The sequence below is a fragment of the Fundulus heteroclitus genome, unplaced genomic scaffold (genome assembly GCF_011125445.2).
Source record: "Fundulus heteroclitus isolate FHET01 unplaced genomic scaffold, MU-UCD_Fhet_4.1 scaffold_863, whole genome shotgun sequence".
In the NCBI taxonomy this organism is placed as follows: Eukaryota; Metazoa; Chordata; class Actinopteri; order Cyprinodontiformes; family Fundulidae; genus Fundulus; species Fundulus heteroclitus.
This window is the reverse complement of record NW_023397322.1, coordinates 3,605-18,503: the sequence shown is the minus strand read 5'-3', so window position 1 is coordinate 18,503 and position 14,899 is coordinate 3,605. Positions and strand designations below refer to the sequence as shown.

Genomic DNA, 14,899 nt, shown 5'->3' with positions numbered 1-14,899 from the left:
ATTTATGAGCATTAAAATAGCATATTATAACTAACACACTAATACCTGCTGATGTTTGACATTTTTTAGAAACATGACATTTCCTCTTATTTTTATGCAGATGACTGGCAGGTTTAATCATCCTTTCCTGGGTTGCTTTCTTCATATCGGGAGATGGACAGCACAACATCTTCTGGAATTAGCACTAGCAGGACAAACCTCATGAAATTGGGTGTGGAAGGAGTTCCTTGTTTTACACTTGATGGTCAAATGAACTCAGAGGTCTAATCTAACTTTTGATTTGCTCTTTAGCATATTCAAAATCTTTTTTTTTTTTTTTTTGCTTCAGCAAAAAAATTAGCCACTGGAAAAAATGATTAAATGGTTGGCTATGCTTACATTAGATAGAAATGTTACAGGCATTACAAAATCCTTTTTTCCCACCCGCTGGGCCAATTGCTGTAAGATTTTATTTGTCCTGCTAAGCTGCTCCTTTTTCTGCAGCAAGCAGTAGCATGAATGCTATTTGTGCATGGAGAGTGGAAAAAGCTCAGTGTGAAGAAGCCCACCAGAGCATGAGACAATACCAGCTGTTTCAGCACAGGTACTTAGCCTTCTGTGATCAAAACTTTATGTACTGGACATTTATTATTCAGGGAAATGAACGGCACAGGCAGTTACGACTCACTGGCCGACTCACATCAGACATTTTCTTCCCAAATTTAACTTTGCACAGGTGTACTTAATTGTTACACTAACGACTTTGATTTTGGTGCTTAGTTGTCAGAAAGTTGTCATTGAGAAAGAGAGCCAACAGGGACTCTGTCACGAACCAGGATATGAGAAATACGTGAACAAATGTGCCAGGAGTCAGGTTGCTGATGTCATCGCTTGCTATGATGTGGTCAATAGTTGGCTTGTCTGTTAGCTGTAAGAGAGGCGTTAGGTTTAAAATTAAATATAAAATGTTAACAACTTTAACAACTTAATCTTAGTTCAGACGTGGTGTTACACAATCCTCAGAAAACTAAACAAAGTTTTAATACAATTCCTACATCCATTTTCATAACCATTTTACTCCTTTTCAGAATGGCAGCAAGGATTTGATTCAGTTAGCCGATTTATATGTTTGTTTCCCCATTTTGTGTCCCTGCACTGCCATTCAACCTTCCTTTCACGTCTATAAATAAAACCATTTTGTACACAGTTACTTAGAATTTGCAGATTGTTTAATTAGTCTTATTAATTAGGTAATTTGGATGATAAAGGATGAAGTGCTCAAATCAGACTTGCAATTGAATCTAACTGTATTTTTTTTTTTTTATTATTATTTCTGATTATCTTACACCCCATTTCAACTGAATGTGATTCGCAAACCAGTTGTTTCTTACAATATATGAAACAATATGAGCACTGATCAAACCAAAAATAACACATTTTCTTGCAGAAGACTCTGAGCAAGATGTAGAAAATTACTTTAAATAATGTGGGCAAGGCAACCTAATAACCTCCATAAGTTATATAAGTTTTGTCAGGGAGAATAGGCCACAATTCCAGGAAACTATTGTGTAAAGCTTATGGTAGGATTCTACCAACTAGGGAGGAAGTGTGAGCATCTTCTGAATTCAAAAAGTTTGTCTAATTATTATGGCTGGTTTTGTCTCTTTTAAAACAGTGCATGTGAATTTCTGCTTTCAATTGTACAGCTTAATCAAATTACACTTGAGATTTAATAATTTCCATGAATGTTTCTCTATCTTATTCATTAAAATGCTTAATTACAAAAAAAGGAATGAATACGGTTGAAGTTAATCGGTAGGAAATTGTTTGTTTGGGAGTAAGAAGACGCAAAGGCAAGGAATGGGGGTAGAAATTGAAAAAGAGGCAAACTGACCTTGGAGTCTCTGGAAGCGGATAGCTCCTTTACTTAATCAAAAATGGCGATCGCAAAACAACCAAAAAATCTAAAGTACCAACTAGTAAAGGGGTGAAATGATTACTAACCCCCATTTCTAACCAGGATATGATGGAACCCTCTACTTGCAAGATGACTGCTAAAAACCATAGCACCATGAAATGCAGCAAAGATTTTAAGCATTTTTCCTGAATCCTTGCTTTCATTGGACAGAGAAGCAGGCTAATCCTGTGGTATCTACCCTGTCTCTATAGCACAAATAATAAGCCATATTATACAGATCATCAGCAGATTTTAGAGTCTTTTCTTCATGTATGAGTCGTTGCTCACTTGTGACTAATTTAGTTTTTCTTGTGTAGAGTTTTTTTATTTTTAAACACACAGTCTTAACTATTTTGGGAATCGTTTCTGCAGCTGAATTAAATATTTTTTTGAGAAATCATATTTCATAGTTGTGTGGTTTTCCTTAATACATACATAGAGTAATTCAGTCTTCAAACAGGCTTTGAGTATGGCAGTTGTTCATGCAGGATCAGTCACAATTTGCACATCTTAATTTTTTTTTAAGAGAATCACTGTATTTGCAAAACAATAATAAAAAATAGATGGCCAAACATTATCTCACAAAAAGCTGACTTTGAATAAGCATTCATAAATCACTGCAAAGATACCAGTTAAAATGTCTATAACTGTTAGATTTTTGAGTCCATAACCAAAGTTTATCTTTTACAATTGACTAGAAGCTAAAATCTCCCTTTTATTCCAGCCTTTAGGGTCTCTTGTTAAAGTAAATACACTATAAAAGATGCATATAGTTTTAAAATAGGTAACCATATGGGCTTTACTATAACTCATGAAAAAATAAAACTAAGCAGGGTTCACCCTGTGGTCATGCAGCTCCATACTTAAGAGCCGCCACATACGACAGGTTTGCTCGGAGCGACGGACTTCCTGCAACACATGACAAGATGGCCAGAGCTGAGATGGGCTGGCATCTGGCCGTGCCAAGCCCCGGAGGATGTCTGAAAGACCGGACACACAGTTTAACTACAGGAGCTAAATATAGCGCAGCCCACTAAGACTCGTAAGGCAAACCAACACACTTGAACACACAACGTCACCCACAAACAGATGGATATAAAACATGATAGCATCGCTCAACCAGCAGTAATACCTCCAGCCTGGAGGAGCGGTTTTCATTCCATGCTGATGAACTGAACTGAGCATCGTTATAACAGGTTCGCCATCTCAAAAGATGGCCTCTTCATCGGTTCCGTGCGTCGTGTATGACAGCAGAAATGGTGGGTAAGAAAAACGGATCAATCAATATGTGAATATTTTCGAAAATGATCTTAAGAGAGGATTTGTTAATTTATCTTTAAAGATTTAGTGTCACTAGTCGCCTTTATCCATCAGTAGTATGACAGGAAGCAGGGTATAGAGACGGGACGGTGGGACATGGAGTGAATGGCCTGGGTTCGGGAATCGAACACATAAGAGCTGCGACGCCGACTACAGCCTCCATTAGGGATGGACTGATATGAAAGTTTCATGCCAAAATTAATCCCCTTCCCTCCCGAAACACATACACTAACGGCAACGAGATGGAAATAAAAATTGGTCTTTAATATCTGCAAAGTTTTAATTATCTAACCAATATCGATATATTATAAAATGACTAACATTGCCCCATCCCAATCTTAATACCCATACATCATGCAGCTTTCATATAGGGAGCACCTGTTTTAACACTGGTCCAAAACGGCCCAACAAGGTATTTATTGGTTATATATATCATAAAATGTAGCGATGTTGTCTTCGTTAAAAGTAATTTCACCAAAATCGCCCAACTTGTAATATTTATATCTTTTTAATATACAGACATCTCCAGAAAATACACTTTTAAGCACTTGGAAATAAATATTTTCTTTGAGTGACAAAAGGTAAAAGAAAATCAAAGTAAAAATATCTTAGTTACATGGAATATAGATAAAATATTGAGTAATGTAACTAGTGATTTTCTTTGGCAAGATATCCATTCCCAGAGAAAGTGATTGGAAAACCTTCTAAGATTATGCATTTTTCTTTAATGTTGTTTGGCTTACTTAAGAAATTGCAACAATATATTGAATATTCAAGGGACCCTTCTTATTTTATAAAAGGCCTATTACAACAAAAGCTTTCCATTAGGGGAGATTGTGTTTACTTCAAAGGTAGTTTAAAACTGACTTTGTAATGTCAGAATCACATTTAGGCTGTTCTGTAAAAGGTAGCTGAGGGATTATAATACTGCTCCTCTGGTTATCTACCAATACATCTTGAATCAGCCAAGTCTGCACAACAAAGTATGAATAACAACAAAATAAGACATATTTATTTCCAAAAGAACTGTGTTGTCTTTGTAAAGTTTTATATGCAGAAACTTTCAGATGTAAAACATTTAAGTCAAAACTACAAGTTTCTTCTTGTGGTTTGTCTTTGGAAAAACCTCTTAACTCTACATTGACCCTTATGTTTTTACCTGGGAATATGTTACATATATAGAAGAGAAGAGGAAAAGCTCAAATTCTTCTTATATATTTGCAGTTCCTGCCATTAAAGCATTTTGAAATGATCGGTATATGACTTCCAAATTTGTGTAATTGGTTTACTATGTGTGACTGTGTAAACCCAGTAAGACATTTTGAGTGGCCAGTTTACAAAAGTCACCACAATTTTATGTGCAAAACATGAAACATAGGCTATGAACAATTATTTTATTGATCTAATTAATCTTGTTTCCCCAAGCCATCTTATCTTCTTATCTTTAAGGCAGAAAACCTCTCTGGTTAGTACTGCCTGTCCAACGCATCAACCGATTTGAACTGCACTGAGCAAAGGCCAAGTGGAGCTCAGTCCTCACCCCGGGGTGGAGACGCATGCAGTGGAGTCTGCATTGTGCTCCGGTTGAAGTTGAAGTTAGACCGCTTAGTGTTCAAATGAAGTCCCTCTTTTGTTGATTTGGATGCATGCTTGGACGCACGCCTTCACTGTAGGCATTGTGCTCGTTTGGTGATTTTCATTTTGGCTTTTGTGTCAAACTTGTGTCGGGGTTTTGGTTCCCTCAGAACCAAACACATAGTCCCATGGGGGTTTAGGAGAGTTTAGCCAAGCATGAATGTTTTCTTTGGAAGAAAAATACCTATTCTTTTAATACAAAGAATATTGGAGAGGGGGGATTGTTTTCATATGTAGAATGCAGCCAGTGTTTGTTGGCAAGTCATCTCTTCGCAGCCTCCCCGACCAACTTTCATAGAGAAAACATTGGTTGTTATGGCTGCAGTGGGTCTCTGCCTTATTTTCCTTGTAGGGTTCGAGAGACAGGCCTTCTGCAGGTGGTATGCATTTCCCTGATTAGTGCTCTGCTGCTTTAAAGCTGCTATGCATGCAGCAGAGGGGAGGCTCTCTTCCTGCTCTCCCTCCTCAGAACCCCATTTGGTTTGGTTTGTAGCTTATCTTATGGTTGGGTTTTTGTTAGGTTTGTTTTGCATTTGCTTATTTCTGGTTAGTTATGGGTTTTGCATTAATCCATTTTGGTTTCTTATTTCAGGTGTTCCCTCTTCAGGTTTTATTTCTTTAGTATAATTTAACAAAAAAATTTTTTATCTAACCGGAAAATCCTTGTGTGGTCTCCTTTAATGTTATCCCACCAAACGAGCCTGGTGGACGTAACATTAGTACAAAGTGATAAAAATTGGATGTATCTGATAGATACCCTTGCACAACTCAGATACATTGTAACCTGTCTGTGAATTGTGTTTTTTAACTAAAAGATGCAAATAAGCTAAGATTCTTGTCGGACGGATTAACTATATTTCAGGTAAATACATTGTTCTTGATGTTTGGTGTGTACCCAATTAGGTAACACGGATGACAATGAAATTAAATCAAAGGGTGCCTCAACAAAGCTTTAGAGTAGGGGTGTGCACACTTATGCAACCAGCTTATTGCAGCTATCTTAATATTTAAAAAGGTACGTCTCCAAAGGGCCAAGCCTTGTGAGTTTGGCATTTTATTCTTTGAGACGTCGAGACTTGCAGCCTTTCTCTCACACTCTCGGGTTGTCTGTCATTCCTCCTTTTTTTTTTTTTCCTGCTCTCTGCGCTCTTACATAAGAACCAGTTAGCAGGGCTATATGGTGCACTGGGGGATTAATACAGGACTCTCGTTTCTGTCCTAGTTTATCCCCTCGTATGGGCTCGAAGTTACCGTGATGCAAACCAGGTGGGCACTGATCATTCGCCGTGCTCCCCATCACCACCACTGCTGAAATCTTCACAGCGAAAATACCGGGGAGGAACAGAAATGAGGCCAAAGTGGCAGGGGTAAAAATAACGGCCTATTTATAGCCCACCTACATCATCAGCGCTGGTCTCGAAGCCTTTTCTTCTGAGGCTACTTTCGCCACTAATGGCCGCGCCAGTACGTCCAAACACATGCTAACAAATAACGAAACGCCGATAACGAGCGAGGAGGAGAAGCAGGAGAGGGTTTCTCTGCAGGATTCCCTCCCTGCCTTGCCTTCGCCTGTACTCCTCCTCCTCCTCCTGTTTGTCATCTCCACTGCAGCAAAAAAAAAAGTCTAGGATGATCATGAAGCGCAGGCTCGTTTGCTCTTCGTCAACATCAGGGCCGGTGCCTCTCCCTCTCATCCCGACCTGCCGGCGGAGAGGAGAGGCCTTGTTCTCACGGATCACGCAGTTCAAACACGCTACATTTGCTCTGCGTCGGACCTCATAGGACACCGAGTTCTAAAAATGGCTGTTTTATTTTTTTTCTTTGTGCATGTCCTCTGACGGTTCAGTCAAAGCTCTCTTTCTCAGTGTGCATGCGTGTGTGTGTGTGTGTGTGTGTGTGTGTGTGTGTGTGTGTGTGTGTGGACCCCGCCTAAGGCAGCCTGTGCACCTTTATTCCAAATGACCTTGTTTACGGACACAACACAACCACCGCAAATTCCCAGACAGAATCTCATTTCCAGGGAGCACATTTTACAGGGTGCGAACCCGTGCAGCCTTAACTTGACTGACCTTTTGCAACCAAGGAAGTGGAATAAAAAATTCTATGTGTGGAGAGGATGGGACAGAGAGGCTTCCTCCATTTTGGATCAGGAGCCCATGTTGAAGCTGAAGAAATGTATGCTGGGGAATGCTTCCCTTCTTATGTGTCTTTGGCAATATTTAGAAATAAAAGTGTTGTTGTTTGTTTTTTTTTGTTCATCCACGTAGGTAAATTAAAAGAGAGACGGATAACTTTGAAAGAAAGTCAATATTGGGGTGACATCGAAAGAAAGAAGGCAGCTCTGGGATGGGATCTATCAAGCTGCAGAGTGCAAACCTGCGACAATACGTCCTCTCACAAAAGGAGGAATAATATTCACAGAGAGGAGGGCAGAGAAGAAGGAGAATCCTAATACATTTCTCCATCTTGAATGAAGTCTGACCTTCATCTCTCTCTCGCTCTCTCTCTTTCCACTCATCACTCTTGTCTGTGTAAATCTGAAGCCTCGTGCGTCTGCGTTTTTTTTTTTTCTTCCCTCTCCCTTCTGGCATTGAGTAAAAACGCTAAGAGGAGTTTGTGTTTTTCGCTGTTATGCGTGCACGTGAGCGTGAGCGTTCCTCCTCGCCGCCTGGGTGGTATCTGTGTTATTGGCTTAGCCTTTTCAGGGTCTGGGTAATTAGATCAGACTGCCTCTCCCCGAGACTCGAACCGAGCTCTGAAGTGACAGTCGGGAGCCCGGTTGTAATTTTCTGCTCCTCCCGGTAATTGAAGACCCGGATTTGGCAGGATTGGGATGCACTATATATCCAGAGAATATGAAGTAAACAACACCTTCGCCCTCCCTCCTCCACGCGCTCCCCAAAAATAACCTTCGCCCACTCGCAAACGCCCACCCGCAGACATGCGTAGATCCTGCACGCACACATCCAATATCCATTGCCTCCCGCTAACTAACAGCGGTCTAATCTACTTGTGTTCCCCAGGTGGAGTGTAAAAATGTGTTCAGTTGCTTCCGCACAAATCAACACTCACCTTTCGGGGCAATAACAATACTTTTGACTCTTATTATGCGGGGATTTAGTAAGCATTCACAGCATGATATCTTTACTAGGAGATTTACAAATGAGGGAGAATGGATATTACACCAGCTGTAATATATACCTTTTAATAACATTACATGTCTATAAGTGCTTTTATGGAGGCTTAATTAGTTATGCACAAAGTGCCTGTAGTGTATAACCCTGCAGGGAGAGGAAATGAGGAACCTTTGCTTTGTTCACTCATTACCTGATTTATTAAAACTATAATGGGTGCCAACAAACAGCTAAAATGTTCTGAGAAGAACATCTGCTTTATTGGGAGTGCTTTGCTAGAATGCAATGTTGCACTTCTGTAAAATGTGTGAGCTTTGCAAATACAGATTTAATAAAGAAAATCAACTTCCCATAACTGCAACAGGGGTACATACATCAGTAAGTATGTGCACCTACATGCTGTGCAGCTCAGTATAGTCATCATTTTACGCTGCGTGATTTCCCTTGATAAAATTGCGCAGTTGGCAAGCTGAACCTGGAATAACTACAATGAGATCACATTGACGTTGTGGCTTGCTTTATCAGAGCTCGCTCTCTTTAAATGCAATATCAAAAACTTTGCTGTAAAACAAATTAAATTCCCTTTTTTTTCATCACAAATGAAACATGCTACAGTCAGGCTTCCCATTTGGTTTGGTGTGTTGTTCAAAATCATTGTTTAATCACAAAAAAATATCCACCCATAATGAAAAGATGTCCACATTTTGTTTGTCACAAAGGAACGTTTTCCGTCTGCGCACCTTTTAAAAAGCTATCCATGTTTGTAAGACCCTGCGGTGAAAATTCAGATTTTAAATATCTAGCTGTATTTCTTTATATGTATGCAAATGTTGCATAGCAATGCATCTCTAGGTAGTAGCTTTACGATCTGGGGGAAATCTTAAGAAAGTTCCTGCCAAATTAATTAGTCAAATTACGACTGGATTAAAATACCAGGTTACAGATTCTGATACGTAAAAGACTTTAAAAACATGTGCATCGTTTTCCTTCCACTTCACAGCTATTTACTACTTCCTGTTGGTCTACCACATAAAAGTCCCATAAAATCTAGAAATGTTTGTGACACAACGAACATGCAAAAGTTCAAGGGTAGGGTAGCGTTTAATACGGGCCACATGGGCAGATGCTCAGGGCGGCACTGATAGAGGGGGACACACAGGCAACTGTCATTTGCAACCTAAATAAATGTAGCTGTTATGTATGTGCAGGCATCCCTGCTTGCTGCGAAGAATAGAGAGCTTTGTCTCTGTTTTGTGTCTGTTGTACTAAACTCTAGTTAAGTGAGGTGCAAGCTATCCAGCGTCTGAGCATTATGTTTAGCTACACAGCTACCAGGAAATTTTAAGAAATTCTGTTTTCACAGACCTGTTTATAGCAGGGATTCAGGGGCAGCAGAAGGAGAGATGCCCCTAAGAGGTATTTATAGTTTTGCAAGGCACTGTAAATAATGCACATTTACTACATGCCCTGCTGTTACTATCAGGTGGCCCATCTCTCCGACGTTTGACACGATGTCTGGACCTGAAGTCATCAAATAGCACCTGAGCCAAACCTACAAACCAAATAACGAGGGAGCACCGACAAGGACAACGGACCAGAGGTAGCAAGCACATCCCTGTGCTGTCCTCCTGTTTCACAAAGCATTTACAACTCAGGGAGACTGCGCTACATTTCGGCAGATATGCAGAACTATGTGCTAGGGTTACATAACGGAGGGAGAGTGTTATAAATTGCATTTTTCAGTTGCTAAAACAAATCTAGCAATGAATAATCTGCTGCAGTGCAGATGCCTAAATTTTTTAAGCAGTGTTTTTGCACGAGAAGAGCAGCGGCGTCCAAAAGAGAACGAGCGAAGGGTGCAATCTTGGATTAGCAACAATAACTTCTAAGACACACACGCACACAGAGAGCCGGTGACAGATCAGAGAAGACAGCAGCACACTGATGGAGGAGTTGTGTTTGGCTGTGCAGGCATTTGCTACAAATAAGCACTGTGTGTTTGTATTGAACTGCTACATTATTGACTATAAATGATCAATTATGGATTACAGCCTCCGCACAGGCATCAGAGTCCAGCACCAATAAAGAGACATTGGGCGGACTGGCCGAACCACTGTGCGCAATCACATTCAGTTCTGCTGTTTGCACTGGCCCTATTTATTATTGATGGCAGCTGATCAATTATTGAAATTGATGAACATCAGGGATATGAAAGTCTACAAAAGAATTTGACAACTGAGGCTGCGCAAATGAGCACGCGCTCCATGTCTCCTTTACATGTGGACGGCTGTCGGATCAGTTGGACAAAAACAGACGAGACTACACAACAATCCTTGGAAAGATTAGATTTAAACAAAACCTCAAAATAATAAAGAACTTATTCCAACACTGCAGGTTTTTTGACCGAAAATAAAAATTATTCATGCTGGGGGGGGGGAAGGATGAAATAATTTGATGTTGCAGTAGTGTTTGAAGTTCCACATGGTCTGGCCCCTACATCTCAAAATGTCGTCATCAAATAAAATCAAAGCTTTTCCACGTGAGGTAGCAGGCAGCAAGCCGGCTTTCTCTTACAGGACGGTCCCCTGCATTTGCAAAACAGGCTTCTTAACCAAACAAATCTCTGATCCTATATAGACTGTTGTATATTGACAACTTTGTATCAAATTTTCTCTTGTGTTGCTATTTCATCAACTGATTTAACAAATTATGTGATTTACTGTCTTATTCTCATGTTATAGCCCACTATCAATCTGTCCCCTACTAAGGGCTACAGATTTAAATTAGCATCCATTGCTAACGCTAGTACTTTTACCTGAAGAGCCGGCTGGAGTGTTCATACTAATTAATGCGCATTGCGCTTTTTGAATAAAAAAAAAATACAAATGTATAAATCTGTACAGACTGCAGGCCCCCAATTATGGAGCATCAGCTAACCTTAAACAGAGATATTCATTGTTAAACTCATAACTCTTTTGGGCATTTTCTTGTGTTCCGTTTGTACTCTGAAGTCACATCTTCCAGGTATCCAATAAGAAATATTTAAGAAAGCACTTTTAGGTCAAAATTCTGACTTGGAGAGTCAGAGATCTCCTAGCAGCACTGAACTCAACAAATCCACTGTACGTGTAAAATGCAGTAAAAGTTGGAGATGTAAACTACATTCACCAGCCACCTTATTAGGTAAACCTGGTCGATTCCTTGCTAACACAGATAGCCAATGAATCAAATACATGGCAGAGTCTTCTTGCACGTAAGCATCTAGACATAGCAAAGATTATTTCTGTTCAAACTGAGCATGAGAGTTTGGGAAAAAGAGGATTTAGGGGACTTTGAAGATAACATGGTGGTTGGTGACAGACAAGCTTGTCTGACTATTCCGGAAACTGCTGAAACAACCGTTTTCTCAGGTTTGCAGCAAATGGTCTATAAAAGAGAAAATATCTTGACATCAGGGATCAGAGGAGAGTGGGTGGACTGGTTTGGAATAGCAGGGATGCAACAACAGCTCAAATAGCCACTCGTTACAACCAAAATATGTGGAAAATACCATCTCTGGATGCATAACTTGTCAAACCTTGATAGAGCTAGTCTGCGGTAGAGGAAGACCAAACTGGGTGCTTTTCAGACATTGACAATCACAGACAGGAAAATGTTGCCTGGTTTGATGTGTCTCGATGGTGCAGTCAGAATTCGACAGAAACAACATGGACAGATGGAGCCATCCTTTCTTTTGTTAAGCGTCCAGGCTGCTGATGGTGTGGGGGATGTTCTTATCTCTACCGGAGTTTTGCTGCTCGCCATCTTAAGGTCTCTTTGACCAACCGTACCCATCTTCTCAATGCTAATTCTAGCAGGATAAAGCTCCATGGCAAAGAACGACAGTGGCCTCCACAGTCACTGGATCTCAGTCCTATAGAGCATCTTTAAGAATGTGGTAGACTGTAGATTTACATCGTGGATGTGCAGCCGACAAATCTGGAGAAACTGCACGATGCTTCAGTATTGATGGCACTGATCCAACCCAGTACCAGGAAGGTCTAACTAATAAACAGGGGTGGAAAGTAACTAGTTACATTTACTTAAGTTACTGTGATTAACAGTTCTTGTGTCCTATGTACTTGTTAAAGTAGTTAACAAAAGATTAACTTTTACTTGTACATGCGTATGAGTTGATTTAAGTATTTTACTCAGTTACATTTAAAATCACATTATTCACTGAGTCAAAAAGCAAAACACCAGATGCAACAGCAGTGATCCATTGGTTAGGGTTAAAGTCAGAGTTATAAGATCCCAACATGGAGGCACACCACCAAGAGACAGAAAATAACCCATGGCCATATTTAAGGGACCAGGTTAATATTAAGCAGAAAAAAGGCAACAGCTTTAAGACTCGATTGAGTTATCTGCATTTGAAAACTCAACATCAAACCTACGCAATCATGTGGAGGTTAGTAAAAACTGTTTTGGAGTTGTGTGAAAAACGGCAATTTTTTTCTAGGACAGTGGTCATGCTTTATTTTAATTATCTTTCATTATTTTTTTTCAATTCAATTAAATTTTTTGATATAGCGCCAATTCATGATACATTTCATTTCAAGGCACTTTACAAAGTTAAATTCAATCAAATCATCCAGATTGGTCAAAAGGTATCCTATCTAAGGAAACCCAGCAGGTTGCATCAAGTCTTGACGAGCAGCATTCACTCCTGAAGAAGCGTAGAGCCACAGTGGACAGTCGTCTGCATTGTCCATGGCTTTGCAGCAATCCCTCATACTGAGCATGTATGAAGCGACAGTGGAGAGGAAAACTCCCCTTTAACGGAAAGGAAAACCTCCAGAAGAACCAGGCTCAGTGTGAACAATCATCTAGCTCAACAGACTGTTTTATTTTTTTATTATTTACCGGATGTAATCTAAAGCTAAAAATAGCATCATTATCACTAACCAGTTTACAAGTAATTCCTGAATGCAGGAGTTAATAAGGGGAATGTATCTGGTTTATGTTCAAGACTAAGACCATGTAAACATGTTAAATAATATTTTAACAATTAATGTAAATATCAGTGTTACCTCCAAATTATTCATAATGTTGTATGCTGACATTTTTGTTTTTATGTAGCATTTTCATTTATAAAGGTGCTTCTTTAATTAGAAACAGTTTAAGACCAATATCTACTCTTTTCGGTTGTGAAGTTAATAAAAGGGACTTTCTTCTGCTTATAAAGTAAATAGAAACACTAAATAACTTTTACTTAAAGTAAAAATTAATGAGGTATTTTTTACTTCTACTTGAGTAACATTTAACACTGGTAATCTTACTTGTATTTAAGCAACATGTTATCAAAGTAACTGTACTTTTACTTGAGTACATTATTTAGGTACTCCTTCCGCCTCTGCTAATAAGGTGACCGGTAAGTGCATTTAAACCTCTGATAGCATATATAACATTACACTAGTGACAAATATAGTACTGTTATTACTGGTTACTTATTACTGGTTTGTGTTTATACGAATAGCACCACAACCACTGGGTGATCCACACTGTTGAGTGCTAACGACATTTTAGTTATTTGAAAACTTTAGGACATGTTCACAAACAGAGATTGTGCCACTGGTAAACAAGAAATGATTAGAGGTGCACGGCAGCCATGTTGGATACCGAAAACAAGGTTGTTTGATGATCTATGGCTTTCACAGCTAGAAAACCAGCATTCGAAATGGTTCTAGTTATATTTTCGACCGACTTTTGAGTACAAAAAGATATCCTCTGTGATAGTGACAGTTTATTAGTTGGAGTATTTTACTGTAATTTAAAAAAATACAATTAGCAAAGAAATTGTGATAAAAAATACAAAAAAAGATGCCATTAAAACTAAAAAAAAAAACTACCATACCATATATTAAATGACAGGGCCAGTTCAAAAGCAGCAGGTTTAACTGACTCACCGGAGACCGTAGAGCACTGTCCCATCCGGGTGGAGACGGATCATCCTGTTCTTGACCGTGACGCCATGAACGAAGGACTTCTTATCATTGAGGAAGTAGGTGTCGGGGACCCACAGCTGGTCGGCTACCCGATTGTCCAGCGTCAGGTTGTAGGCGATCTCTGAGTACGAGAGGCGCTTGTCCCGCCACGCTTGTTGGAAGTACATGGTCAAGGTGTAGTCCTGGTGAACACAAGGGGGGAAGGTGGGGGTTTAGCGAAGTCAGGTTAGGGCTTAAAACTTGTATGGATTATAAATACTGGTGGTTATACATGTGTATAGTTATTATAATTATCATTTCTCTTTATAGATTTCAGGTTTTGAACAATTTATTACTTTCACCACAGTCTTAGCTGCATCAACTTTCTTTAGGATGTTATTTTGTGCTTGTCTGCAAACTGTATGCTGTTGTAGCTCATTTCTAAAATCATCCAACAGGCTGTTGGGAAACAGCTTTAACGAATTTAAGAACAAGAATTGTCGTGCACAAATGGGATTTTGCTGTGGATTTGCTCTACCCCATATATGCTAAAAAATTATACATACAGGATTAAATATATAAATATCCAAAATGATAATTGGGTCGATGTTGCTCGGCAACTTGCAGTCAAACTGTAATTGTTTTGAAGTCACAGACAAATTTCTGGCACAGTTCTAGCTGCTTGATATCAGAATTGTTGGCGCTCATTCAAAGGTTCTGGCAAGAGTTCGACTTTTCAGCATAGTCCGTGAATCTTTGCCCGGGTTGAAGGTTAGGGCTATTCCAGTTCAAGAACCAGCTTTGAATGCCATGCTGCAGTACTTAAAGCTGCAGTAGGGAGTTTTGAGAAAACCGTGGCCTTAGCTTGAAAATGTGCAGCCGTGCAGCTCTGATGTTCTCCTGTCTTT

The 14,899-nt window shown here is 39.5% G+C and overlaps 1 protein-coding gene across 2 annotated transcripts in view; it reads right to left on the bottom strand.

The window, feature by feature from the left end:
- LOC105921290 (gamma-aminobutyric acid type A receptor subunit beta2a) overlaps window positions 1–14,194 on the bottom strand; it is a gene marked incomplete at its 5' end in the record, with an annotated part of 35,246 nt that extends 21,052 nt beyond the window's left edge. For both annotated transcript variants that reach the window (XM_036134626.1, XM_036134627.1), the window contains 1 exon segment: window positions 13,974–14,194. In XM_036134626.1, the coding sequence (XP_035990519.1) occupies window positions 13,974–14,194 (221 nt within the window).
- Window positions 14,195–14,899: the final 705 nt, after the last annotated feature.